We start from the raw sequence: 24,562 nt of genomic DNA, 5'->3' as shown, positions 1-24,562 counted from the left end.
GCGAGACCGCTGAGCTTGATGCTAGAATGGCTGAATGGGTACAAACACAACAGTACTGATCTTGTTGCTTTGGTTGCCAGCGGCTTTTCCATGCCGCCGCCATGTCGGGCGACTGTGCTGCTTTGTGCTGGCTTCTTCTTGGGCGCCTCATGACCGGGCAGAGTAGTGCCCATAACAGCACAATCGTGAATCAGAAAACAGCTTTGACCCAAACTCGCAGCACCCCAGCTCCTTCAAAGCGAACAGCTGCGGGCCCACCAAACCAGACTGTGTCCGGCACTATCCGCGGCTCAAAGGTACTTTTTGCCTGTCATCCGAGCTGTCACCTCTCGGCTCCGCGACCTTGAGACATTTTTCCCATGTCCTGGGAGGGGGCGGCAAAACCCGCCAAGAGTACATATGTCTGTCTAAAGAACCTTTCTGAGCATGATGTGTGAGAGTTAAACCTGGCCAATTTTTCTTCAGCGTGCCATACTACACAGTTGTTCTCGGATTGTTATTCTCGGACTGGCACCGCGAACCACTCCGTCTGTAAAATTCTGTAAAGCCTCCAGATCTGTGCGGCATGGGGTCCAAGCAAAAGGTCGTCGTAGTCGGTGCCGGCCCTGTCGGGTCACTGGCTGCGCTGTACGCCGCGCAAAGGGGCCACGAGGTGGAGATTTACGAGTTACGAGATGGTGAGACGCGAGCCTCAGCACGCCAATCAATTCAATTCAATTCAGCACGCGACACCATGTTAAACTAACTGGCAACACCTCAAGACCTCCGAGATCCATCCACAACTCCCCTCAACTTTACCAGATCCATCAACCTCGCCCTGTCCGAGAGGGGCATCAACGCTCTACGCCATGCTGGCCAGCCTCGCCTGCTCGAGGAAGTCCTTGCCGCCACCATTCCCATGCGCGGCAGGATGATCCACGGCAAGCGACCATCGGGTGAGCTGACCGAGGCGTCTCAGGACTACGACATTCATGGCAGGGTAGGTCAACAGGGTGGCCATACGGCATGTATCACGTGGCACGCATCACTGCTAATAGAAACAAACAACAAACATGGCTGGCGTAGACCATCTTTGCCATTGACCGTGCCGGCCTGAACAAGGGTCTGTTGGACAAGCTGGAGGAGATGGACAATGTCAAGATCCTCTTCAACCACAAGCTGACCGGGGCCGACTTCCAGCGCCGCAAGGCCTGGTTCGAGGTCCAGGGAGGCGGCAAGGAGACGACGGGGCGCGCGCGGGAGTTCGAGATCGACTATGACCTCATGATCGGGGCCGACGGCGCCCACTCGGCGGCGCGGTACCACCTGATGAAGTTTGCGCGCATGGACTACACCCAGGAGTACATTGACACGCTCTGGTGCGAGTTCCAGATCAGGCCGAGGGAGGCGGGCGCGGGCGCGGGCGCCGACGGGGACGGGGACGGGGACCCAAAGCCCTCCCGGTTCGCCATCTCGCCCGACCACCTGCACATCTGGCCCGGCCGCGACTTCATGTTCATCGCCATCCCGAGCGCCGACGGCTCCTTCACCTGCACGCTCTTTATGCCGAGCGCCGAGTTCGCCGCGCTCGAGGCCTCGCCCGACGGGCTGCCCGCCTTCTTCGACCGGCACTTCCCGGGCGTCACGGGCCTGATCCCATCCGACGACCTCGTGGCGTCCTTCAAGGTGAACCCGCACCTGCCCCTCATCAGCATCAAGTGCTCGCCCTACCACCACTCGTCGTCGGCCGTCATCGTCGGCGACGCCGCCCACGCCATGGTGCCCTTTTACGGGCAGGGCATGAACGCCGGGCTCGAGGACGTCCGCATACTCTTTTCCGTCCTCGACAAGCACGCCGAGATTGCGCGCGGGCCGGGCAAGGGCAACGACACCGACGACGACGACGACGACGACGACTCGACACGGCAGGACCGCGACCGCCACCACCGCGCGCAGGCGCTGGCCGAGTACACGGCGGTGCGGGCGCCCGACGCGCACGTCATCAATGACCTGGCGCTGCACAACTACGTCGAGATGCGGTCGTCGGTCCTGTCGCCCGCCTACCGCCTGCGCAAGCGCCTCGAGGAGCTGCTGTCGGCCCACCTGCCCTCGCTCGGCTGGCAGACGCGCTACGCCCGCGTCTCGTTCGGCAACGAGCGCTACTCGGACGTCGTCCGCCGCACCGACCGCCAGGGCGAGCTCATCGCCCGCGCCCTGCTCGCCTCGCCCGCCGTGGCCGCGGCGGTCTGGGTCCTGCTGAGCAGGCGGCGGGCGCTGCGGCGCGCCGCCGTCGTGCTGGCCTCTTGGGTCTCGCTGATTATGGGGAGGGGGTAGGCCTTTTGGTTGTGGTCTTTGTTTCGGCTCGGGTTGACGTTTGCCAACCAAGGCTCTGTATAATGTCGTGTTTCATCAACTCTTTTCGAATATGCAATGTATCTCGATGACGGACACGGGGACGGTAACGCTAGAAAGTACCTATATTGTCCTAAACCCAGACAGAAGCAGAACTATCACAGCAACCACAACGCTAAAACACAAATACAGTGAATGGTTATCCAGAGTTCCACGTTCACCCAACCAAGACTCTATAATGCAGAAAGCCCGAGCATTTTCCAACACAACGTATTATTTAACACCAGGCGGCCGTAGAAACATATCAGCCGCGATCCGGTCTCGATCCGGCTTCGGCATCAGGCAGACAAAAGCAGCACCTCCACAAACCCCTCATCACAGAAGCTCAGCACGGTTCCCCGTCGATCCGACAGGATTCGTGGTCGCCAGCTCCATCGGCGGCGCCTGCTGCGGACTGCCGGCAGGCGCATGCCACTGCCCACCGCCGCCGCCACCCATCGAGTTGCCGGTGTGCTGAGGCTGCATCACGCTATAACGCGGGTCGCTGTGGACGGGACTGGGCTGCTGCTTCGCGGGCTCGTAGTAGCTAGGGTACCGCCCGTCGGGGCCGGGGTACTGCCCCTGCTGCGGGACGGCAAAGTAGCCGTTCTGGCTCATGTGCGGCGACCCGACCGCCGTGACGGGCGACACGGTCGTCTGGCCCGGCGACACCCCCGACGGCGGGTAGGCGCCGCCGCCCGCGAACCCGGCCACCCCGCCGCCGCCGCCTGCCGCCGTGCCTGGACCGCCGTTTCCTGCCGCTGCTGCTGCGGCTGCCTTCTCGCGCTTGTTGCGCATCACCAGCCAGAAGACGGCGACGATGACGCCGGCGAGGATCGCGGCGCCGCCGACCGCGCCGCCGACGATGACGCCGATGTTGTTGCTGGCCGAATTGGAGTTTGGTGCCGGGGCCGGGGGCGACGTCTGCGAGGAGCCCGAACCGCCGCCGCCGCCGCCGCCGCCGCCGGTGGTGGTGGGGGTCGTGTCTGGCGGGTTGAGCCGGGTGCTCTCGGTCTTGACCGACGACGTGCCCGAGAGGCGCAGGGCGGGCGGGGTCGAGAGCAGCGTGCCGGTGCCGCCCGAGACGTAGCAGTTGAAGATGGAGTAGGTGCTGCCAGCCTGGCCGGCCGAGTTGGTGGTCGAGTACTGCCACGTGAAGCAAGACGGCGAGGCGCTCGCGCTGTGAAGGGGAGAGGAAAGGCGGGTTGTCAGTTGCATACGGCGTGCGAGGGACGAGTTGGAATGCCGCCGACACGAGGGCAAGGGGAAAAGGGGCTCTGTTACCAGCATAGTGTTCCGGTGCCGCAACTGGCAGAGACGCCGCTCGTGTAGTCACGGCACGACATCAATATCGTGCTGTGGCAGTCCGGCTCTTTTCCGTTGCAGCAGCCCATGGCGGTCGAGAAGGAAACGCATGAGGCGTCGACGCGGAAACACGTCCATGGCTCCGCTGTTTTCACCGTTAGCTCCTCCGGTCAGCTCATTGCCGAGATATTCGTCGCCGACGAGAGGCGATGATGACGGTGCCAGGGGCGGAGATTGGACGTTGGAACGCACACTTGTACTGAGCCGCGAAACCACACGTGTCGGAGCCCATGGTATAGTCCCTCTTGAACAACTCAACTCCGCCAAAGTCGCCGCCGTGCCTGGGCGCCTCCGTCGGGGCCGGCGACACATCGCCCACCCCCGCGAGCGTTACCGACGCCAGGCGCGTCGGCTTCGCCGGCGTCCACTCCCGACCTCGGTACTCCATCCTGGGCGAGAAGGCGGACGCGACGGGCGCGGCCCCCAACAGCAGGAGCATCCTGCCCGCCGCGAGGAGGCTGACGGCGCAGTTCCGTGCCATTATCGATCGTGGCGGTATGGCACTCGAAGGGGGGATGTCTGGGTAGTGAGAGCTAGGCGAGCGACGGGGCAGCCTTGCTTTGCAACAGAAAAAAAAAAGCACCGCCCAGGGATGGGATTCCCAAAAACTCGGAAAAGAAAGAGCCCAAAGCGACGGCGGCAGCCACCTACGATTCTGGGGACCTGTGGGTGGGCACGCCACAGCATCTTGTCCTCTCAGCTCCCAGGCAAAAAAAGACACCCGGCTGTATGATCACGCCGTCCTGCCAGGGCGGGCGGGCAGCAGCAGCCCGAAGAACGGTGTGGCGCTTGTGCCATCTCTCATTTCAGCTCGTGGGCCAAAAATGGGCGGGCGCATGAGCTAGCAGCGAATCCCAGGCCTTGGATACCTGCTAGCTCTCCCATGGGCTTGCCACGATTCCGGTAAGGTGCAAGTCGCCCGGCCCTCCTTCATTGGCCCCGGGAGCACACGCCAAGTGCAGATCTGGAGAAGATGTGCAGAAGAGGGGGAAAAGCAAAGAAAGAAAAAAAAACGCCTTGCCCCAAGACGCAGGACGCACAAACACGACAGAAAATACGCCGGCGCGGCGTTTGGGTTAGGCGGAGCTTGTGCATCTGCCCGTTGGAAAGAGCGAGGACCACTATTGGCCCCCTGTCATCGACGGGTCGATCGATTACGTCGAGACGAAGGGGCGGGCAACCAAGGGAGGAGCATGGAATTCAGGCCGCTTTGCCTCGAGGTGAGGCACAGCAGGATGGTGAGAGACCTGGCACTTCCTATGCAGGAATCACCAGGCGAAAACGAGAGAGGGGCACGAGGGCGAAGCAGTTGGTGTTGTGGGCTGCGGCATGATTTGATCCTCGGCACTCTCAGCCGCACCTCGTCGGCCCCACTCCGCCTTCAGGTGTGGTTGCAGCCGTGAGAGAGATAAATTGGGAACAGCAAAGTAGTGCAGGACCCCGTGTCTCGCGTCACGTCGTATCCAGATCCGTGAGCATGGTAGCAAACGCGTGCTCGTTGCAGCTTTCGGCTCATCTGGGACACGTTCGAACGGTCGAGCTGGAGAAGAATGCCCAAGGTTTCTTGTAGGTCTTTGTTCCCAACACCATTATATTGTAGCTGTAAACTAGATATCTCAAGCCATGTCGTTCTGGGTGATACAAAACAACAAAAAAAGAAACCCAGCCCCTGGGTGCTGGTGCGGGTGCAGCTAGCCCCGACGGTTCAATGGTATCACAAAATCTAAACAATTAAAGGATAAAAAGATGACGGCGTCGACAATGCAGAACAATGTCTTGGCCAATCAGTTCTTGCCGGGGGGCGGCGGCGAGGGCATCCCCATTCCAGGGTTCTGTTGGTAGCCCTGTGCGACGGGGACGGGGACCCCGGGCTCGCCAACACGAGACCTGACCTCGTTGTCCTGTTTTCGGCGAGGGTCTTGTTAGCAAGAGTGACGTGACACAGGGAAAGCGCGCAGGAACTTACGTTTTGGAGCACGACGCAGCACGGGCACCAGTAGGCAGCGCAGCAGTCGCCGAAGCCGCTGCCCTTGATGCCGAACCTCTCGCGGACCTCGACGCGCTTGATCATGGCGTAGACGAAGCCCAGGCCGATCCAGGTGATTCCGCCCATGATCAGGCACTCCGGGTTGAAGACCTCGTACCTCGACAGCGAGGGGTCGGCCATGCGCTCCGACGTCTTGCCCACCACTATTGCGTTTTACGTGTCAGTCTCGGCCGAGAGGAGGGGCCTCGTGGTGCTGCCAGTAGTTGGCAATTCCAGCTAGACTTACGGATACACGGCAGGCACGTCGCCAGCAGACAGCCGTCGCAGGGCGAGCATGACATGAAGCTGGCGTTCCACTCCTGGTCCTGGGGAGGAGGGGCAGCCATCATCATCTGCGGCTGGGCCTGGTACTGCTGCTGCTGCTGCTGCTGGTTGGGGTCCATTGTTGGCTGATGATGTAGCTGCTGCTGCTGCGGCGGCGGCTGGTACTGCTGCTGTTGATGGTACTGCTGGTTTGGATCAACGTATTGCTGCTGCGGAGCGAACTGCTGTTGTTGCTGCGGCTGCTGCTGGTACTGCTGCTGGTGGTACTGTGGCTGTTGCTGGTGGTCCATGTTGGAAGCTCTGCCGGTGGCCCGGGGAGAAGTAGGTTATTATAAGATGGATTCGAACCAAGAATATCTCCAAACTCGGGGTGGGCGAGTCAATTAAGGTGGTAAGAAAAGAAACACCTGGGATGGGGCCGTGAAACAAAGGAGCGCAGGTTGCAATGCCGTGAGAACCGAATGTCTGACTGCGACCGAGGGGGCTTTAATTTAAGACGGGGGCCAACAGGCGTGAGCTTGGAGGTGGCCCGGCAGCCGTGCCCCCATAACAAACTAGGGTGCCTAGCGAGCTGATCTGATGGGGTGCAAGGGGGAGGGTCGGCAGCCGTGAATGGCCTAATGCGAGGCGTCAGACCTTCCCACCTGTGTGACCGCAGAGGAGGAGGTTAGCTTCCCGTATGTGTGCCAATCAATGGTGGGCGGCCTTGCTTTGGGCATGATTCCCCCCACTGTCTTGGGCTGGAGGCTGAGCTCGAGTTCAACCCCCGTCGAGGTAACATGGAGGGAAAGCAGACATTTGCTTGATGAGGCAATGACACGTAGGTAGCCGAATCTGTGTGGATTTGCGCTGCGGGTTTCTGTATTTTTTTTGTTCCATTTGCTTTGCACCAGCCGAAAAAAAAAATCAAGACCGCAAAAAAGGGGCTCCCGTTGCCAAGTCAATCAACACCACCAAAAGAAATAGCCAACAACTATAACTTATATGCAAATTAATGGGCAGTCATTTTGCCTTCGCTTTTTATTGTTGGCGAAAAAATCCGAGATGTTTTGGGCGTATGATGGTGCTTTGGTATGTTGCAATTGAATTGATTGAGTTTGTTGTGATATTTTTTGCTATAGAGTTTGGGTGGGGAAAAGCATTTTGCGGTCTTGATTTTTTTTTTCGGCTGGTGCTTTGTTTCTTGCATCTTTCCTCGTCTGATGCCCGGGTATTGCCAAGATTCCAGTGATGCTAGCGTCGCCTCTTCCAGCCCGTCAGCCTAGACCCTCCAAGCACGGCACTGGTTGCTGCCTCGGACACCAATGATGGGTCTCGGTCCAGGGTCCCAATGCGAGAAGCAAATCAGAAGCCTCCCCGCCAAGGCGCAGCTTCCTTCGCCCCTTTTTAAGTGGCAGATGCATTCATTGCGCTGTTTCTTTTTAGGGCTGACCGGAGAAGACCTCTTCCATGCCTTTGGATGTGCAGGCCGACGGCATGGAAAATCCTCACATGACGGAAATAACGATACCATGTGCAATCGCCATCAGATAGATATTTGTGCAAACTCTCCGCATCCCTCCGCCAACGTCATCCTCGACGCCGTCGCATTCCACGCTTCCCATGTGACAAGAAAGAAGAAGCATGGACCACCAGTCTGGCACATCTGGTTTCTATTCCAGATCCTAGGGTCGCTTTTTTTGTGTTTGGAGCCGACAGCTTTCTGGCCTGGTCTGGAAATCACAGCTTCTTGGTGGTAACTGCACAGACCCCCGTGCCGAGCTCGTCCGCGCGCGCGTGGATCCCGTCAGTTTGTCCTCCCCCCCCCTGGCGACCCGGTCCACCCCGTCGTCGCCTATTCGGCACCCTTGCCCAAGCTGGAGCCCCCATCCTTGCTCCCGAGTCCCGCGACCGAGCGGTTGCGCGAGGCTGCGGCGAGCTGCTGCGCCTGTTGTTGGTCCCGCAGACTTCGCCCGATGGCGCAGCTCAAGATCAAATAATCCGGCTCCCGGGTCCGCCCCCCGCGCAGCCTCCTGGGCTGTGGTGATAATTCGTCTATTTCGAACCCCATCTTGTTGTAAAAGGTTCTAGCCCCCGTGTTGGCCGCGAAGCACGAGAGCATCACCTTGTCAACCGGCGGCATGTTGGCCGCCGCGTTGAGCAGATAGCCCATGAGCAGCTTTCCGAGCCCGGTCCTAGATAGAGCCAGTTGGTTTTCCCGTGTCAGTTGGGGTTGGTCGACAACAACAACATCAAGAGGGGGCTCCAACAACCAACGTCACACACACAACACACCTGCGGACTTGGTCGAGCAGGTGTATCTCGTAGCAATACACCACCGGCTGCCCCTCCTCGTACGTCGGCATGAGCGAGGTGAAGGCCGCGATGACCCCCGCGGCGTCCCTGACGAGTATGTAGCGGAGGTCCGGCGACTTCATCTCGGCCAGCTTCGCGTCGCGGTCCCACCCGACCGACGAGTTGTGGTAGTCCTCCCCGCTCGTGAGCTCGACCATGCCCAGACACGCGGTGAGGTCGGTGGCTGACATGAGCGCCGACCGTGTCGGACTGACCTCGTAGTCTTTGCCGCTCGAAGGATGCCTCCAGGTCGAAGCCCACTCTGCCGGTCCCCCACTGCAGAAGCCGGGGAAGTCAGGACCTGACAAAGCCTCGCTCGTGAATGTGAAAGGCCTGTCCGGCGACCTACGTTTTTTGTATGTAGTCTTTGAGAAACTCGTTATCGTTCTTGCCATTGGCCACCTCGATGGCGCACGGCTCGCTGCGTCTCTTTCGTGATATCATCTTTACCGACGACACTGGTCCAAATAAGATGTACTGGCGCAGGTTAACAGCAACCCTTGAGCTGGCGCTTTGGGGACAGATAAAGGTTTCTTGGTCACGCAGAACCAACTTCATTATTTGCGTGTATTTGAGTCAAGCTGAATTTCGGACCAGGAGGATATGAAGTGGCTCGTTCTTTGACGGTAGAGAAGCCCGAAATGCGAGCATGCTCTAGTCTTGAAGCTGTCAATATCGATACATCGTAAAATGTACCCCTTATTGGTCATTGGGCTTTCCCCGGTGCAGTCTGAAGCCAGGGCAGCGAATCTCGGCGGATGTTTGGAGTCTGGCCTACTGGAGTGGAGAAGAACGATGTGGCCTCCACCACAGGCTAGGATTGAGTACCACCAAGCCCCAATCCCGCTTTCAATCAGATACACAGGCGCTCACAGGCTCCCTCAAAAACTACATCGTCGGATTGAAGGATTTATAGAATAATCACCCACGGGCAGCAACTCAAGCGCCGCAACAATGGCGACAATGCCAGCCCGCCTTCTCCTGAGGCAGTCATACTGCCCCCAGAATCTCAGACACTATGCCTCAGCACCTCCCAGACCAAGAAACTCCCCTCGACTTGGTCAGACGCTGGACCTAGAGCAGGTATATCTCCCAAGCCCCCCTGCTACCCATGCAGCAGACCCCTAGCGGGGGATGCATGCGCCACTACCAGTTGAGCCGCATGGGGTATGTGTGGGCGTGCGTATAAAAATATATGGGATGAGTGGATGGGCTAACCGGATCACTGGCGTCAGTTTATTCGCCGGTCAAAAGTCCTGGCTCTCTACCGCAGCTTCGTCAGAACCGCGAGCAAAATACAAGACACAAAAACCAGGACGGAGACGCTTAAATATTTTCGAGACGAGTTTGAGAGCAACAAACATGTCACTGATCCGGTCAGTTTTCGTCATCTGCACATCCACTCTTCATGTGCCAACAAGGGTGGTCACGCAAACAACACGGCCTTTGGCCTGTACGCCGAGGCAAGCTTATTGACTGGGCTTGAATCTTTCCCATAGGGTCAAATCCAGCATCTAATACAGATGGGCCGGGCAACGCTGGGGAGCATAGAGCGCTCTGTTAATCAAGCGGCATGAACGGCAACTCGTGGGTTGTGCTCGGCGGGTATCTGCACAAATCTGTAGTGTGATATACAAGGCCATCCTCCACCATGGAAAGCCCTAACCAACCGCCCAGGCACGTCGGCTTGTGCCGGAGCGACAAGAGTAATACGACACCCTTGTCCGAGAGCTGTCCATCCCAGCCGCCCGTTGCTTGCTACAACGTGGCCCATGTAAATGTCCCTTATCGTACATCCCGTCCACCCGGATCCAGAGGCTCTCTTCAGATGGCACCTGGCTGCGTAGATTTTCTTCTTATTGTATCTGCATGCGTCTCCTCCCTTTCAACTCAGCTCTGCCGCTGCTTGTGCCTGGGGTTCGCGCTGCAGATGACGTAGAGCCATCCTCGGTGCCGTTTTCCACGCTTCCGTCGTACGACCTGCAAACAACAGAAACAGAAACAGAGTCAGTGTATTCGTCACCCCCCACACACCCAAACACACATGGAGAGTGGTAGATAGGGCGGCAGCTGACCTTGCAGTGCTCGCACCGCTTTGTGATGGCGCTGCGTAGCTTCATCCCCCTCGCCTGCTGTTGCACCGCCGCCGTCGCCGTCGCCCCGGTGGCCGCGACGGCGGTCGGCCGCGCGCCGGCCACCGGCAGGGCCCCTCCGCACGTCCTCCTGCTGGCCAGGAGCGCGCGCGCGGTGGGCGTCGAGCCGAATATCGATCGCGAAAGTGATCTCGTCTGGTGGAAGGCGTGCTGCTGCTGCTGCTGCTGCCGCGGCTTGATCGCGGGCGTCGCGACCGAGAGGCCGCGCATCGAGGCGGCCAGGGACGAGCCTCTCGCGGCGCGGGAGAGGATCGCTAGGTTGGCCATTGTCGGCTTCGCGATTTCGGTATAGGAGGGGGCCTTCTTCGAGCTGTTTCCGGCCGCCGCGTCTGGTCTGCTGACCGAGGCTTCGGAGGAGCTCAATGGCGGGCAAAAGCGGAATTTTGGCAACGGATGGAGGAGAATGCCGCTGGCCCCACACTCAATCCATCCAATGACGTTCGCCTTAGCATCGCAGCCAGCTTCACCAACAGCACAGATACCATACTTGAACACAAACAGTTCAACACATGTGTTTAGAGCTTTGATAGAGAGTTTAAAATCGGATAGTGGACGATTCAATGTGGAGATAAAATATGATATCATTCCTTCTCCCTCGTATCGCGCTATTCCTAGTGAACCCATCGCAAGACACCGGTGCCAGAAATCCAGCGAGCGGACGCTCTGGCCAAGAACGGGACCGTCGCCAAGTCATTATCGAAAGAGAAGGCCCAAACTCCCTCCCAGGCATTCGCAGCTCAACATGCTCTCCTCACCAAATCACGACGCCAGGTACACATCAGTAGTTATCCCGCGTTATCTCCAACACCTGCTGGATATAGCTCGCGAGGAGCTGGTTCTTCGCCATGATGTCGCAGAGACGAGCGGTCACGGGCCGGAACAGGTGCTCGAGGGGGCTTGCCGACTGCCCCTGGCCCTCGGACGCGAGGTCCGGGAGATCCAGCACCAAACCGTCTGCCTTGCTGACATTCCTTGCCACGTTGCGGAGGACCAGCACCGCGCTAAAGGGGATCCCCATCGGAACGGACTGTTGCCGCTCGTCTCGCAAAAACGGTGTCTCCTCAAGGTGGATGCTGATGGTTCGGGGCGGCACGATGTATGTCCTCCGTGGCCGCTTGTTTCCCACGGCCCCATCGACGCTGGCGGCATGGGCATGGGCAAGGGCGATCTTCTGCTGCGCCGCCTTGGTATGCGTCTTGATGTGGTTCATGAAGACGGAAAGTTGCATCTTCTGGAGGCGTGGGAACCGCGCGCAGCTGCCCCACGTGCAGTACAGGTCTCTCTCCCTATCCGCAAACTTCCCATCTGCGCCTGGCTTCTCGCCCACATGCTCGACGATAATGTGGTTGTACAGCTGCTCGGCGGTCTTGAAGTGACGAATGCACTGGGTACGGTGCCCGGGCCGGCCGTTACCAGGAGGCACTGGCGTCTTCCATAGACAAGGCACGTATTCCCTCCCCTCTGTCGTCGTGGGGTGCATCCGAGGCCGTACGCCCCGGATGATGAACTTCTGTGTCTCTCCACGCTCACCCATCTCCTTGACGATCTGGGGCTCCGCCTCCTTGAACACGTGCGGGACGTTCTTGATGAATTCGGCCGCGTTAATCATGGGCCTAGACATTTGCTGCAGGTGCAAGCTGAATGATGCTTGGTAAGCCTGCCAAATGGCGATTTGCGTTATGGCCGAATCGGGGTCCTCTTCAAAAAGACACTTGAGCCAAGCGAAGCACCGATCCGGCTCACCCATCTGAAGGAGCTGCTCACGGAGGTCCTCCGGGATGGGGAGTGGGTTCTCGCACGCAGGCAACTTCTTTTCAGGTTCGGTGGCGTAATCCTTTTGGATCCGCCGTGCGCCGTGTGATAGAAGCCGGACGAGGTGGTTGACGAGATGCGGCGCCCCAACCGTCTTCAGGAGTGGCTCAATGTTGGCGATAAAGGCCGTGTACACGTAAAGAAAATCGAGACATGCATCAATGAGCTCGTCGTCGTTCAGCATCAGCCAGTCTAGAATGTTCTGCAGAACACTGGCGGGAACATCGGGGAGGCGGTTTGTCTCTCCTAGGAACATGGAGAGGCGCGTGGTGGCGCGGAGAGCCGTCAAGATGGCGCCGCGATCCGTCGAGTGTAGCTGCGCGATGAGGGTTCGGTACAGTGCATCTTCGGCATCCAGGACAATGTAGGGCGCCAGCTGCTCGGCGATGTCCAGGGCACAGTGTTTTAGCTCGACGACAGACTCGATGTTGGGCAGATGCAAGATGATGCAGACCAGGTCTCTGAGGACTGGAAAGTCGGCCATCTGCATGGCATTCTCCGGGAGGGTGACCATGTTACGCATGGTCAACACGGCCTCTGTTATCTGGACCATATCGTCGGCAAAGTCCGCCGGTTGTATGTTGTCGAGTACGTCCTTGGGCTGCAGTCGCGCAATCCGCTCGAGGATGTCAGGGGTGCCGTTTAGTCCATCGAGCTCCTCTAGGTTGGACTCATCCGGGTCGCCACTATAGTCGATAGTCCAGTTGACGTGGAAGAACTTGCCACCAACCTCGAGACCCTTGCTGACAAGGCCTTCAGCAAGACCTGCGAAGTTTTCGAACTTGAACTTATCACCACGTTCATACGAGATCTTGACGAGGTGGTGCAACGCATACGCCTGCTCAGAGGGGATCCCTGAGCGAAGCGCACATAGGCAGCGCACATAGATGTTAGGGCCTTCAAAAACCGTTGCTGTGAATTTACGCCATGTCAGTCGCTCCGTCGATATAGGGGTAGTGGTAAACGCATGATGTTGCGATCTGGTCCAAGACGAGGCATCCGACTCTACTTACCTCCTGGTGGTGGGCGGGCGGGCTGTGGCTGAGGGAAAAGTCCCGAGGCTTTCAGCCGTTCCTGCCGCCGCCTCCTGTCGAACTCGGCAGGGCTGTTGGCAGGAGTCTCAACCGGCCGCATTTGTATGGGCACCATGTCGAGCCGAGGCTCAAAGTTCTGGACCAGCGTAGAAGTGGCCTCCGGGTTCAGCGGGTTGTAGTTGAAGGAGGGGCCGCGAACGGTATGTCCCATGTGCGGCGCATGAACCTGCTGGGTCATGCCCATGGGCTGGGGATGTGAGTGTCCTTGGGGTTGCGCCATCTTTGCCTGAGGGGTGGGGGTGCCGGTGGCCGAGTGAGAGTGAGATGACTGTTGCGATGAGGCAGCTGCCGGGCGCGTCTGCCGGGCAGTGCCAGTATCGGGCTGGAATATCACACGCTGAGGGGGGGCAACCCGGAGGTTCCGCGACGTCCCGCCGGACCGCGGAGTTTCCTTACGGGCCGGGGTCTCCTTCCGGGCCGGGGTGTCATCGGTTTCGGAGGCGGACGCGTTCACGCTGACGGCTCTAGCGACAGTCGTGGGCCCTTTTTTCGGCGTATAGTTCTCTAGGGTGCGCGTGAGGAGGCCGCCGCCTTTAGCGGACTCATGCTCGAGAATCTGCGGCGGGGGCGGCTCCTTCTTGTGTATGGTAAGTATCTCGTAGGCGGCTAGATACTTGAGGAACGCCGACTTCAGCGCGTACGCAACGCCGGCGGCGCTGCGGTCCGTGACGTCCAGGCCAAGCTCTGTTGCCAACTTGCGCCACTCGAGCGTTGTCGCTGAGACATGGTCGTATCCACCGGCGGCCACGACATGCCTGAAGACCTTGAGCAGATCGAGATGCGCACTGCCCACCCAGGGCTCGGGCTCGAACGAGGTGCCGCGCTGCTTGTGGTATGTTCTCAGTGTTGCGATAAAGTCGTCGTACTCCTGCGTCCTGTCGATGGTGTGCGTGGCCTTGGTTTTCTGGCTGGTGTTCTTGTTGACGTTGCTTGGCCTCGAGCTCCGGGAGGGGTTCCTGGGGGAGGCGCCCGAGGACGACTCGGCGGCGTCGTCAGACTCGACTGACATGGTTCAACACCCGAGGTCCGCTTGGCGAATCGAAGTGAGCGTTTGGCGCAATGCGCTGGGCCGTCGGCGACGGGCTACCCGCGTGGACGACTGGTCCTGGGCGAAACGCTCGTCAAAAGAGCTAGGGAAATTTTTTAGCCATGCGCTGTTTGCATTGGGGTTTGTGACTCTGTGTCTGGAAGATTGCAGCTGTGAAGAATCAGAGGCGGGTGCGGTATGATGGTGTCGTCGCGCAGTGCTGGGGAGGGAGATGGCGATGATGGATCTGCGCGACAAATCGCCCAAGTGTATCGCGAACTTGGTGAGTTCAAGTGGAGCAAAGGCAGCTGCAGGACGCGAAATTTGAGCCAGCTGCAGTGGACGTGCCCAGTCGCACGGGTTACATAAGCAGTCCAACCACATGTGCACCTTCCTTTTGGGAGGCATGCAGGAACCAACAGGCAGGCACGAGCAGGGCAAATTCTACGGATTCCAAAATTCCGAACAGGAAGGTCGGTTTAGATGTTGGGTCGATTCTGCGGCCATCGATTTTGATTTCCAGAAACCTTCCACTGTAGAGCGTTCATAGTAATATTGTTTGAATTCTACACATCCATACATTTATCCCAGCGACCTCTGCTCCGATGCCACTATCGAGGACCCGCGGAACGCGTGCGACTTGAGTACATGCATGAAGGGAGGTGGAAACGAATGGCGCAAAAACACATCTTCCTCTGCCGCTGATTCCCAAACAGTACTATGCCACCGTCACGGACGACGTCTTCCAGCCCGGCACCACCTGCCGACAGGCTGGTCGTGCCCTTGCAAAGCGTGATTCTCAACGGCAAGGATCCGAGGGCTGAAATGGACGGCGTGGCTGAGCTAGTCATCAAGGGCGAAAGACAAATAATTCCCGGTGTCTCGTGGACAGAAAATCGCTCTGGGGTCTACCCGACGACGCAAATCATGACGATACTATGCGGGAATCACACACTTGTGAGCTCTGGGGCTGGACAGTTTCCTAGCCGTCTTGCTTCCCGCTGCTAATCAAGGCCACTATAGGAGATGATCGACTTGGGACGCTTTGCCCAGGAGTCGTCCAAGGATGTTCTTTTCTGGCGCGTAGACCAGGGCTTCATAGATCTGACCTTTGAGTACCCACTGAGCGGAAGCCGCAGAGCGTCTGTGGGGGAAGTGTCGTCAGCCCAGGGGTCGAGTTCTCAGCCCGTGAGTGTAGACTTGTTCCCTGGCTCTCCCATTTTTTCACTGACAGAGCCCCTTGCTGAACTCACCGGCGGCAGGCAAGCACTCACCAAAGACTGCGGCTCATTTTTGCGAGCCACGATGGCTTCGCGAAGACCTGCAGTGCTCTTGAGGCGCTTGGCATTCTCCGTCCAGCCTTTCGCATCCAACGGCCGCGCACCTCGCAGCTTCCAGCAGCCCCTAGTCGACCTCGCAGCGGCCAAGTCTCCCGCTCGGCCTCCGCCCTCGCAATGGCATCGCCCTCGCACCGATCCTCACCCTCTCGGTCTGAGAAGTCATTCAGCAGCTCTCCTCACCCAAGTAGCCAGTTTTCCAGGATTCCTCTCGTCGGCAGAGAGCAGGGACTTCGGGCTCGGTCAATTTCTCAGATGCCACCTCCTGCTAGCAGGCCTGCATCTCCGATGGACTCTCAGCAGAATAGCTCTCCTCTACCTACCCGAAGTCCCTACTTTCAGGCCCGTCCAGCCTCCCACGCCAGCCCATCCCGACCCGATGGTAACATCACAAATTCGGCCCCGGGCCGCCCTAGGTTTGAGGGTGTACCCTCTCCTTACCGGTTCAATCCAAGAAGGAATCTAGCCCAATCGCATTTCCGGGCCACAGGATCGCAACTAGAACAGCAAGGCATACACAAATCGCCCAGGAGGGTGGTTCGGGGTGCCATACCATTATCCTTGCAGGCTAGCATTGAAAAGGGTCTGCCGTCGTTGTCCCCCCTAAGACCTGTCGCCAGGACCACGCCATCGAATGAAACTCCAGTGCAATGGGCGGATGCCATCCCCTCCACTGACTATCAGGTGCAAGCTACTTCGGCACCTCTTGATATTCGGGGCGAGGCGAGGACAGCGGACGCGGCTACGAGCACATTCCAGCCGCCGGTTCGAACCCAACCTTTCTTCTCTTCAACGTCTCGACTTTGGACATTCTTCTTGGAGAAATCTGATGCGGCTATGAAAGCCGCCGAGAACTCGGAGGAGGCGAAATCTCAAATCATTTACGAATGTGGCCACGAGTTTGCCCTTGCTTTCAATACTCTCTGCGGGAGCACCAACATTGGATCCTGAATTGCCTGGCTCCCTATCAAGGATCTAATGGCGACATCTCCATCTTGCTCTATAAACTTTGCCTACCCAACATTTCCGGAGACTGGACACCATTACTGTGGAACACAAATGCACTGGGGGAATCCAGAATGACAGTAGAGTGGGACAGGGGTAGTTTGTCACCGGAGACATTGACTCGCTTGCTCGAACCTGAGTACTGAAATAAAAACCATTGTTGAACGGAGGAAAGAAGGGCAGAAAGAGAAGGGTTATCAGGGGTATCGAGTAAAACTATGAAAAGATCATGACAAAATAGCTTGCTCAAGACAGGGCGCTCGTAATTCTCCCTGGCTTGTGATTTGAGGCATGAGGGAAGTAAACAAGGGAACCAAAGAAACATATCCCAAGCAGCTGTGTATGCAAACAGTCCAAAGAAGTTGCGCGAATTTGCGGCAAAGAAACCAGGTTGGGTGCAAACAGGAAGCATGTCAGGGCAAAAAGAAGGTTCACAGCAGCAAGGATTTGTTTTGGGCTCGAGCCGCTGCTTGCCGCGGCGTCAACAGAGCCCGCCCCGGGCCGCCCCACCGCACACACTTTCATCAGAGCATGCCCAGGCGCACGCGCACAAAGCTCCGGCCGCCCTCGCGGAAGTGCTCCAGCTTCCTTTTTGTTGCGGGGCCGGGCACGACGGCGGAGGGGCGCCCCGCCGCCCGCCGCGCCCACGGGTCCGGGAAGCCGGCGCCGGGCTCGAGGGGCAGGCGCTCGACGCGTGTGACGCGCTGGCCCTCGGCGCCCCTGAAGACGGACGTCCTCAGGACCGGGTTGGCGCAGTGCACGATGCGGACGATGCGCGTCCCGTGCTCCGGGTGCTTGAAGCTCGACAGGGTGGGGTACCTCGGTGGCGGCGGCGGCGGCGGCGGCGGCGGCGGCGACCCAGCGGCGGGCTTCTTCTTCTTCTCCTGTTGCTGCTGCTGCTGCTGCTGCTTGTCGGGCGGTGGCAGGCGGGTTCCGGAGCGGAGGGCGTTTTGGAGGATGCCTTGGGACTCGAGCGGGCTTCGCGACCCCTTGCTCCGTGGGGGTGTGGTGTTCTTTGCCACACCGGCGCTGTTGCTGCTGTTGTTGCTGCGGGCGTAGCCGCTGATTCTCTGGCTCCTGCGCAGCTGGGGCTGGTCGCGGGTGGAGTTCTTGCTGGGGGACATGATGTTGTTCTTTGTGTGGTATGACCGTTGGGCCCGTGGTATATAGGGCGTCAGTGTTTGCAAGGCGATGGATGGCTCGTGAATGCTTTTGACTGGCAAGACTTTGGAGCGCGAGTTCTGTTTGCTTTCGAATGACAGACTGTTGTGTGAAATGGGGAGGAGGGGAGGAAGCCTGTGGGCGCCGTTTATTTGTATTGAGCGTTGGAACCCGTCTCCGGTCGGTCACGGGCAGCTGCAACGGCCTGTTGCCCGAGCACCTAATTCCGAAAGGTAGAGTGGCGCTTCCTTCTGACGAAGCCAGATATGTTGCAAACCTTGCAACCGAGCTACCGAGATGTCGTGAGTGCTTGTTTCGGGCGAGAGTTCCAGATGTCGAGGGGCTGGAAAGGGGGAATCTGGCGTTCAATTCGTCGTGGGGCGTTGGCAACGGGTGTGTGGGCGGAGTTCGGTCGAGTGCCGTCGACTCGATCTCGTGTGCTTTTGTTGGGCGACTGCACGGTTGGATAACGCGAAGTGAGGGGGGGTGATAGGAGCAAATCACCCGGTCTCTCGGGCCCCGAGTGGGAGTGAATATGATTGGGACCAATGACGCTGTCGATGAAGCAACTGAATAGGAGCCGAGTGTGACTATTTGGGCTTCCGCCTCAAGTAGTGGACCAAGGTACCAAGCGACTCTGTCGCGGTGACTGTCGTCGCGACTTGGCGGGCGCTCTGTTTGTTGACCCATCTAGGCTGGGACAGAAACAAGGCTGAGGCCGTGGGCTCCATCGATCACGGCTCGGAGCGAAGTTAGGTTTTTGGCGTTATTTATAAGCTTAAGCCACGGAAATGTTGTTGCTGCGGTGTTTTGGTTGGGCGTCACGAGATGGAAGGGAAGGGATGACGCACGATGGAAGGAGACAGAAAGCGTAACGTGTATTTTGAGAGCAAGATGAATTACGGAAAATACAGAAACACAGAAATAAGAGTAGCGAAAACAGAGTTGAGCAATTTTCAGGTCTTGAGAAAGTTACAGGCAGCTGGATAGAGATAAAGTGAACAAATTCTGTGCCGCTCAGACCTTGCTCGCCCCTGCGGCAGCCTCGTCTGGCTGGCCGACAGGCGCGTCATCCTCGGAGAACTTGAGACTGACGCTGTTGACGCAGTGCCTTTCGTCGGTCGGGGTGGAGTAGCCCTCGCCCTTGAAGACGTGACCGAGGTGGCCGCCGCAGTTGGAGCAGACGATCTCGGTGCGCGTCATGCCGAGCGAGCGGTCCTCGTGGCGGGTCACGGCGCCCGGGAGGCTGTCGAAATAAGCGGGCCAGCCGCAGCCCGACTTGAACTTGTGGTCGGCCTTGTAGAGCGGGGCGCTGCAGCCGGCGCAGGCGTAGACGCCCTTGTCCGGGTGGTGCTTGTCGTAAGCCCCGGTGCCCGGCCGCTCCGTCCCCTTCTCCCGGAGGATGCGGAATTGCTCTGTCCGGGCGTCGTGTCAGTTTTGTGCTTCTCGAGCAGGTGGTGGCGGTGGCACACGAACCTGGAGACAAGACGGCCCTCCATTCCTCGTCGGACCTCTTATCCGGGAAAGCCATGTTGCTGGACGAGGGCGTGGAACTGAAAAAGCTACCTAGGAAGGGAATTGACGGCATGGAAGCCCTGAGCGGCGGCGGTTGGATTGACGACGTGAAGCGGGGAGGGTGTTGGTATGCACGGGCCCTGGCGAGGTGAGAGGCCGCCTGTAGAACGTTGAACCAGGAGGAGAGTCGAGAGAAGCGCATGGACAGAAAAAGGGGTAGTGATAGTTCGAGTTCGAGGTGGTTGTTACGAGGCTCAAGCGAACTTTAGTACTGTTGCCAAAGTCGGGCACTGTCGATTCTTGTTTACAGGAATGACAAATCGTCGTTGAATTTGGTTGATTGAAGTCTGAGGCTGGGAGCTGAGGCTGATGATGAGGCGGAGCATGTGCGTTTCTGTTTGGAATCATTCAGTGCCTTCCAAATCCACCTGCAGGTGCGAAGCTTACGCCATCGCCCCCGCGACTGTAACTTCCCCCACCCCCTGGCCCCGATTTGGGATCCCGCCCCTCGCTAGTGATTGCGTCACCGACTCGGCATTGGATCTTACGGATTCTGGTCTTTGACAAATACCACTTTTATGGAACTGCAGATGCACCAAAAAGCTTTGTGCAAGCTCACTAAAAGATCAAAGAGAAGCCCTGAGCCCCCCTCGACCCCACTCGGCCGGCCAAAACATTTATGGTTTGAAATCCGGTAAATTCCACTGCATAAACAGCGAACAAGAACACAGACGACGGCTCAAATTCAAAAACCCCCGGCCCGATGACGCCAGGAACAAAAGGCCCGAGGCAAGCTCAGGAACCGTTGGGCAAATAACCGCTTAGACGATGGACGGATACAGCGGACGACGCCTGGGGCCTCTGATTGGTCCCGGGGTTTCGTTTCAAGGCGGGGCCAAGCCCATCATGTGGCCTAGCATCCCGCGCTTGCGCCGTCGACTGCCGGAGCGCGGGGCTACTCCGATATCAGCCCTCTCGAGCCCCTGATTCGCCCTTGGCCGTCTTCGCCGTCACTTTTTTCCAAGTTGCATAGTCGACGGCGCCCCGGCGTCACGAGATATGCATTTCGCAGTATACACCACCACAATGGGGCAGGAGCTGGGTGGCCCGGGCTAGTGTCGACGGGCCTCATTTCCTTTTTCGGTCAGAGCCGACCCTCCTCCCTCTAGGCCATGGTATTATTAGATGGGAGATGGGTGAGCCGGGCCCAAGCCGCCCCGAGCACGCGCCGCCGAGGATCACCGGGCTGCTCGTCTTATTTGCCAATGCTGCCGATTATACCTCGACCGTCTTATGCCAGCCGGAGATTTCAGGGGCGCTGGCAACCCTTGATTTCCGCTCTTGCGGGACACGTTCACATGTGATGTGTTGTGAGCGCGGGAAAGACGGCGACGGATTCTCGGTGGACGACCCAGTTTGACGAGAGGGGCCTGCCTGGTTGCTCAGGGAGGCTTAGTAGGCTGCGTCAGTCTTGCGGTCGCGAGGCCTCGTGTGTGTTGACCAGGCTATTCCCTGACAAGACGGCAGACGTTGAGTGCCAGTGATATATCATTCATTTCCCACCTTCGCTCACTAGCATATGCTGAGCTTGCTTCCATATGCTGGCAGACGTTGTGATACCGAGCAGCCGAGGTGTTCTGTTCCGTCCAAGACCCTCTCGCACTTCCGTCCCTTTCTACGATGTTCACATTCTGGCTTTTGGCCGTGTGCCTCCACTTTTGGCCTCTCTTTGCATCGCCCATCCCTTTTGGGGTTGAGTTCTCTAACAAACAAGATGGGCTTCCCATACTGAATCTTCCTTATGCCTCATACAAAGCGGCGAGCTACAGCTCGTCTTCGGATATGCAAGTGCTGGTCAATCTTGATGCCGCCAAAGCTATCCAGGACTATCAGCTAATGATAACTTTCCGTTTGTATACAGATACACCTTCAAGAACATCCGTTATGCAGCCCCTCCTGTGGGAGATCTGCGCTGGGCAAAACCCGCTCCGCCCCTCAACGAGTCAACACTCCAGGATGGCAGCTACGGGCCCAAGTGCGTGCAGTCTGCCGTCACCGGACTCAACCTTGTCGGTCCTGGAAACAATGCCCCGATCGGGGGTGCCATCAATCAATTGTGGGTTCCCGTCCTGATCGTAACCATGAAGACAATCCGGGGGGCTGACAGGGGAGCAACACTGCCATCAGCCTAGGAGGCATCCCTGTGCCGCTCTTCGAGGGCGGCCAGGAGGACTGCCTGTTCCTGGACGTTTACGTGCCCGGGTCGGCCCTGAGGGACCCGTCCCTGAAGCTCCCGGTCGCGGTCTGGATCTACGGCGGCGCATACGTCTTTGGCAGCAAGGACGCGTTCCAGCCGGACCTCCCCATGTACGACGGGAGCGGCATGATCCTGAACTCGGGGAACAAGATGATATTCGTCGCCATGAACTACAGACTCGGCGCGTTCGGGTTCTTGGCCGGCACCACCATGGAGAAGGAGGGGCTCCCCAACGCCGGCCTGTGGGACCAGCGGGCGGCGTTCCGGTGGGTTAAGGACCATATTCACCTCGTGGGAGGCGACGGCGGCGCCATCACCGCCATGGGACAGTCGGCCGGTGCGGGCTCCATCATCCACCACCTGGTCGGACAGGGCGGGAAGCTCGACCCCCTATTTTCCAAAGCCATCCTCCAATCGCCGGCGTACCAGTGGATGTGGGATCGGGCAGGGACGGTGCAGGAGAGGTTCGACCAGTTCGCCTCCCTCGCCGGCTGCAAGGGGCAAGGGGTCTCCTGCCTACGGAAAGCCAGTCCGCAGGCCCTCGCGGGCGCCAACAAGGCCCTCAACGGCCAGGTGACGCCGGGGTCTTTCGCCGTCGGGCCCACGGTAGACGGGAGCTTTGTCCGGCAGCTCCCGGCCCTGGAGCTCGCCACGGGAAACTTCTTCAAGCTCGACTCGGCCGTCGTCTCGCACTGCTCGGACGAGTCGTCCCTCTTCGTCAGCGGCGCGGTGGACTCGGACCAAAAGTTCGACTCCTTCCTGACGGCGACATTCTCCAACCACTCCATCGTCGCCGGCGCCGGGAAGCTCATCCGGGGCCGCTACCCGTCGTCGGCGTACGCGACGCAGAGCGCCAGGGTGCAGGCGTTCCTGCGCGACAGCTGCTTCACGTGCCACGCCCGGCACTTCACCGAGGCCGTCGGCGGCGCGGGCCGCCCGGTGTGGAACATGCAGTACTCGGGGACGCCCGGCTGGCACAGCACGGACCTGATCCCGACCTTTTACAACCCAAAGTTCAGCTCCGACACGCTGCTGGGGCGGCTCGGGTCGCTCTTCTCGCCCCTGATAGCCGCCGTCATTGGCGGCGTCAGCAGCGGGATGCAGAGCTACTTCACGTCGTACGTCACGACGGGGGACCCCAACAGGCGGCGGCGCCTCCTCAACCTGCCGCCAACGGTCCAGTGGGACCAGCCCGACGTCGGGGGGGAGCAGGTCGGAGGGGTCCTCAACGTCGGGGACTGGGGGTTCGGCACCATATCCGACGGGGAGCAGCCCAAGTCGGCGTGCGACTTTTGGCGGTCCCTGGCGGCTGGCGTCACCAGCCTTGGCGGCTATGCGCCACCCGGGGCCGTTGTTTCACAGAGCCTGATACAGATTGAGGCCCCGGACGATTCTAGCGCCCGTTACATCGGAGGTAACGCATGATGGCTAGCCCGGGCCCGGCAGAAGGTTCCTTTTGTTTCGACGCCAGCCAGAGATGGGCAGACAGGCTTGGCTGGGCAAGGGGTTTAATAACCTAGGGAGGCGGGCGTGTTCCCCAATGGAGAAGGGCACGTTGCTGCGAACGAAGTGTGTTTCGGGCACCAGGGAGTTTTGAGACGCATCGCATTCATCCCTCCTTGAACCGCTCGTTCGAAATTTATTCGACGCCAAGGACCGAGTCGTGGTCCTGGTGGGGATGCTCCCGGACGGCGCCCAAGCTCTTTAAGCTTAATTCGAAAGGCGGCGGTCGATCTTGACCCCATCGCCCGTGCCGAGGACATCCGAACTCTTGCTCTCTATATCTCAGTGGAGTTGGCTTGTAGAACAGGCAGCGGGCGAGGGCGTCAGCAAAGTGCAACTCTGGCAGCTGCAAGGCTCGCGAGCCATGTCGGCTGACTGGGCTGAGAGCAGGCGATCCGAGAGCGCGCCCCATCACAGCTCCTTGACAAACAAATTGCTTTTCCGTTTCCTGCTGGCGTGTTATGTTACAGCTGCCATGCGTGCGCGGGAGTGATGGAAGCCGGCAGTTAAACACGCGTGGAAGCTATGTGCCGGCATAACCATATCTGAAACGCCACCGCATCAGGCAGATGATTCCGACCGCTCGGGTTTCAGTGACTACCCCCCCCCCCGCGGGCGCTGCGGTCGGCGGAAAGAGATAATAAGGCGTGATGGCCAGCCTGGCGACGTCCTTGCAACCTCGGGGTGGTTTGCGTTTGGCAAAGTTTTATTTTGGGAGAGCATTGCACGAACTCGACACACCTCGCGAGCAAGCGAAGGCGCCAAGGCCAAAAGCGCAACAACATCCACACCCACGCCCGCCCGGAACAGAAGGGCCGCCCGCCGATAGCGAAAATGATTGAGCTATGCATTAACAGGCCAGAGGGAATAGTACGCGAGCCCCATCCCCCCAAGACAAAAAAAAACAACAGCACTACAGCAGGCTTTGGCGGGGTCTAGGCTGACAAAAACCTAAATCGGACACCTTTTTGCAGAGAGCAGTATCCACCATATCGAACCCACTGCCATCGCAGTGCTTTTTCGACACGTACCTGGTACCGCTACCGGCCTGGGCGTTCATGGCCACAATTCTCGTCCTCGCCCTGGCCCTCCCCGCGTCCTCGCACCGCGGCCGGCCGCGACCCGGGGTGCAGCGGCGCTGGGTGCGCACCGCCGCGCTGTCGGCCTACTACTTTTTCGTGTCGGGCGCCATGGCGGTGCAGCTGGTCGAGATGGCGCGCCTGACGCAGGCGCGGCTGGGCGTGTCCATGATCCCCTTCTCCGTGGTCGGCTCCGTGCTGGCCGCGGCGAGCGTGGCCGCGGGCGCGCGCCTGCCCAC

The 24,562-nt window shown here is 59.1% G+C and overlaps 11 protein-coding genes across 11 annotated transcripts in view; 4 read left to right on the top strand and 7 right to left on the bottom strand.

Annotated features, from left to right (window-relative positions):
• Positions 1–363: 363 nt before the first annotated feature.
• GGTG_00100 (kynurenine 3-monooxygenase) lies at positions 364–2,539 on the top strand. The gene is made up of 3 exons (XM_009217840.1): positions 364–677; positions 762–979; positions 1,066–2,539. Exons 1-3 carry the CDS (start codon positions 566–568, stop codon positions 2,311–2,313), a joined length of 1,578 nt encoding a protein of 525 aa, XP_009216104.1. The 5' UTR covers positions 364–565; the 3' UTR covers positions 2,314–2,539.
• Positions 2,428–5,041, bottom strand: GGTG_00099 (hypothetical protein). Its single transcript, XM_009217839.1, has 3 exons — positions 3,928–5,041; positions 3,655–3,820; positions 2,428–3,550 (listed from the first exon to the last, which is right to left on the bottom strand). Exons 1-3 carry the CDS (start codon positions 4,214–4,216, stop codon positions 2,707–2,709), a joined length of 1,299 nt encoding a protein of 432 aa, XP_009216103.1. The 5' UTR covers positions 4,217–5,041; the 3' UTR covers positions 2,428–2,706.
• Positions 5,042–5,236: 195 nt separating this feature from the next.
• Positions 5,237–6,462, bottom strand: GGTG_00098 (hypothetical protein). Its single transcript, XM_009217838.1, has 3 exons — positions 6,009–6,462; positions 5,702–5,925; positions 5,237–5,636 (listed from the first exon to the last, which is right to left on the bottom strand). The coding sequence occupies exons 1-3, from the start codon at positions 6,334–6,336 to the stop codon at positions 5,520–5,522; spliced, it is 669 nt and encodes a 222-aa protein (XP_009216102.1). The 5' UTR covers positions 6,337–6,462; the 3' UTR covers positions 5,237–5,519.
• An 879-nt stretch (positions 6,463–7,341) lies between these two features.
• Positions 7,342–9,098, bottom strand: GGTG_00097 (hypothetical protein). Its single transcript, XM_009217837.1, has 3 exons — positions 8,730–9,098; positions 8,321–8,656; positions 7,342–8,220 (listed from the first exon to the last, which is right to left on the bottom strand). The coding sequence occupies exons 1-3, from the start codon at positions 8,936–8,938 to the stop codon at positions 7,881–7,883; spliced, it is 885 nt and encodes a 294-aa protein (XP_009216101.1). The 5' UTR covers positions 8,939–9,098; the 3' UTR covers positions 7,342–7,880.
• Positions 9,099–9,753: 655 nt separating this feature from the next.
• Positions 9,754–10,917, bottom strand: GGTG_00096 (hypothetical protein). Its single transcript, XM_009217836.1, has 2 exons — positions 10,456–10,917; positions 9,754–10,360 (listed from the first exon to the last, which is right to left on the bottom strand). Exons 1-2 carry the CDS (start codon positions 10,798–10,800, stop codon positions 10,271–10,273), a joined length of 435 nt encoding a protein of 144 aa, XP_009216100.1. The 5' UTR covers positions 10,801–10,917; the 3' UTR covers positions 9,754–10,270.
• Positions 10,918–11,031: 114 nt separating this feature from the next.
• On the bottom strand, positions 11,032–14,747 carry GGTG_00095 (hypothetical protein). Its single transcript, XM_009217835.1, has 2 exons — positions 13,359–14,747; positions 11,032–13,257 (listed from the first exon to the last, which is right to left on the bottom strand). The coding sequence occupies exons 1-2, from the start codon at positions 14,446–14,448 to the stop codon at positions 11,312–11,314; spliced, it is 3,036 nt and encodes a 1,011-aa protein (XP_009216099.1). The 5' UTR covers positions 14,449–14,747; the 3' UTR covers positions 11,032–11,311.
• A 439-nt stretch (positions 14,748–15,186) lies between these two features.
• GGTG_00094 (hypothetical protein) lies at positions 15,187–16,754 on the top strand (the record flags this gene model as incomplete). The annotated part of the gene is made up of 3 exons (XM_009217834.1): positions 15,187–15,423; positions 15,490–15,654; positions 15,729–16,754. 3 exons carry the CDS (start codon positions 15,187–15,189, stop codon positions 16,752–16,754), a joined length of 1,428 nt encoding a protein of 475 aa, XP_009216098.1.
• An 87-nt stretch (positions 16,755–16,841) lies between these two features.
• GGTG_00093 (hypothetical protein) lies at positions 16,842–17,932 on the bottom strand (the record flags this gene model as incomplete). Its single annotated transcript, XM_009217833.1, has 1 exon — positions 16,842–17,932. One exon carries the CDS (start codon positions 17,930–17,932, stop codon positions 17,333–17,335), a length of 600 nt encoding a protein of 199 aa, XP_009216097.1. The 3' UTR covers positions 16,842–17,332.
• Positions 17,933–18,764: 832 nt separating this feature from the next.
• GGTG_00092 (methionine-R-sulfoxide reductase B2) lies at positions 18,765–19,858 on the bottom strand. The gene is made up of 2 exons (XM_009217832.1): positions 19,446–19,858; positions 18,765–19,384 (listed from the first exon to the last, which is right to left on the bottom strand). The coding sequence occupies exons 1-2, from the start codon at positions 19,684–19,686 to the stop codon at positions 18,987–18,989; spliced, it is 639 nt and encodes a 212-aa protein (XP_009216096.1). The 5' UTR covers positions 19,687–19,858; the 3' UTR covers positions 18,765–18,986.
• Positions 19,859–21,274: 1,416 nt separating this feature from the next.
• On the top strand, positions 21,275–23,263 carry GGTG_00091 (hypothetical protein). The gene is made up of 3 exons (XM_009217831.1): positions 21,275–21,328; positions 21,406–21,600; positions 21,672–23,263. Exon 3 carries the CDS (start codon positions 21,850–21,852, stop codon positions 23,164–23,166), a length of 1,317 nt encoding a protein of 438 aa, XP_009216095.1. The 5' UTR covers positions 21,275–21,328; positions 21,406–21,600; positions 21,672–21,849; the 3' UTR covers positions 23,167–23,263.
• A 1,039-nt stretch (positions 23,264–24,302) lies between these two features.
• The window catches only part of GGTG_00090 (hypothetical protein), a gene marked incomplete at both ends in the record, with an annotated part of 1,278 nt that continues 1,018 nt past the window's right edge, over positions 24,303–24,562 (top strand). The window contains one exon of the mRNA XM_009217830.1: positions 24,303–24,536. Within this exon, the coding sequence (XP_009216094.1) occupies positions 24,303–24,536 (234 nt within the window). The remainder of the gene's footprint in view (positions 24,537–24,562) is intronic.

Source organism: Gaeumannomyces tritici (genome assembly GCF_000145635.1).
Source record: "Gaeumannomyces tritici R3-111a-1 unplaced genomic scaffold supercont2.1, whole genome shotgun sequence".
NCBI lineage: Eukaryota > Fungi > Ascomycota > Sordariomycetes > Magnaporthales > Magnaporthaceae > Gaeumannomyces > Gaeumannomyces tritici.
This window is presented reverse-complemented; position numbering and strand designations above follow the sequence as displayed.

Excerpts from the sequence above, each read along its gene's own strand:
- GGTG_00099 (XM_009217839.1), bottom strand. The coding sequence starts at position 4,216 with ATGGCACGGAACTGCGCCGTCAGCCTCCTCGCGGCGGGCAGGATGCTC. Across the intron at positions 3,821-3,927 it reads TTTCGCGGCTCAGTACAAGT|CGGAGCCATGGACGTGTTTC; the intron begins GTGCGTTCCAAC and ends CGGTGAAAACAG. Across the intron at positions 3,551-3,654 it reads GGCACCGGAACACTATGCTG|CGCGAGCGCCTCGCCGTCTT; the intron begins GTAACAGAGCCC and ends TCCCCTTCACAG.
- GGTG_00097 (XM_009217837.1), bottom strand. The coding sequence starts at position 8,938 with ATGAAGTTGGTTCTGCGTGACCAAGAAACCTTTATCTGTCCCCAAAGC. Across the intron at positions 8,657-8,729 it reads AAAGACTACATACAAAAAAC|TGGGGGACCGGCAGAGTGGG; the intron begins GTAGGTCGCCGG and ends CGGCTTCTGCAG. Across the intron at positions 8,221-8,320 it reads CTGCTCGACCAAGTCCGCAG|GACCGGGCTCGGAAAGCTGC; the intron begins GTGTGTTGTGTG and ends GGCTCTATCTAG.
- GGTG_00098 (XM_009217838.1), bottom strand. The coding sequence starts at position 6,336 with ATGGACCACCAGCAACAGCCACAGTACCACCAGCAGCAGTACCAGCAG. Across the intron at positions 5,926-6,008 it reads GACGTGCCTGCCGTGTATCC|TGGTGGGCAAGACGTCGGAG; the intron begins GTAAGTCTAGCT and ends AAAACGCAATAG. Across the intron at positions 5,637-5,701 it reads GCTGCGTCGTGCTCCAAAAC|GACAACGAGGTCAGGTCTCG; the intron begins GTAAGTTCCTGC and ends CGCCGAAAACAG.
- GGTG_00091 (XM_009217831.1), top strand. The coding sequence starts at position 21,850 with ATGTACGACGGGAGCGGCATGATCCTGAACTCGGGGAACAAGATGATA.
- GGTG_00095 (XM_009217835.1), bottom strand. The coding sequence starts at position 14,448 with ATGTCAGTCGAGTCTGACGACGCCGCCGAGTCGTCCTCGGGCGCCTCC. Across the intron at positions 13,258-13,358 it reads CGCCCGCCCACCACCAGGAG|CAACGGTTTTTGAAGGCCCT; the intron begins GTAAGTAGAGTC and ends GTAAATTCACAG.
- GGTG_00096 (XM_009217836.1), bottom strand. The coding sequence starts at position 10,800 with ATGGCCAACCTAGCGATCCTCTCCCGCGCCGCGAGAGGCTCGTCCCTG. Across the intron at positions 10,361-10,455 it reads AGCGGTGCGAGCACTGCAAG|GTCGTACGACGGAAGCGTGG; the intron begins GTCAGCTGCCGC and ends TGTTGTTTGCAG.
- GGTG_00100 (XM_009217840.1), top strand. The coding sequence starts at position 566 with ATGGGGTCCAAGCAAAAGGTCGTCGTAGTCGGTGCCGGCCCTGTCGGG. Across the intron at positions 678-761 it reads GATTTACGAGTTACGAGATG|ACCTCCGAGATCCATCCACA; the intron begins GTGAGACGCGAG and ends CAACACCTCAAG. Across the intron at positions 980-1,065 it reads ACTACGACATTCATGGCAGG|ACCATCTTTGCCATTGACCG; the intron begins GTAGGTCAACAG and ends TGGCTGGCGTAG.
- GGTG_00092 (XM_009217832.1), bottom strand. The coding sequence starts at position 19,686 with ATGCGCTTCTCTCGACTCTCCTCCTGGTTCAACGTTCTACAGGCGGCC. Across the intron at positions 19,385-19,445 it reads GAGGGCCGTCTTGTCTCCAG|AGCAATTCCGCATCCTCCGG; the intron begins GTTCGTGTGCCA and ends ACGCCCGGACAG.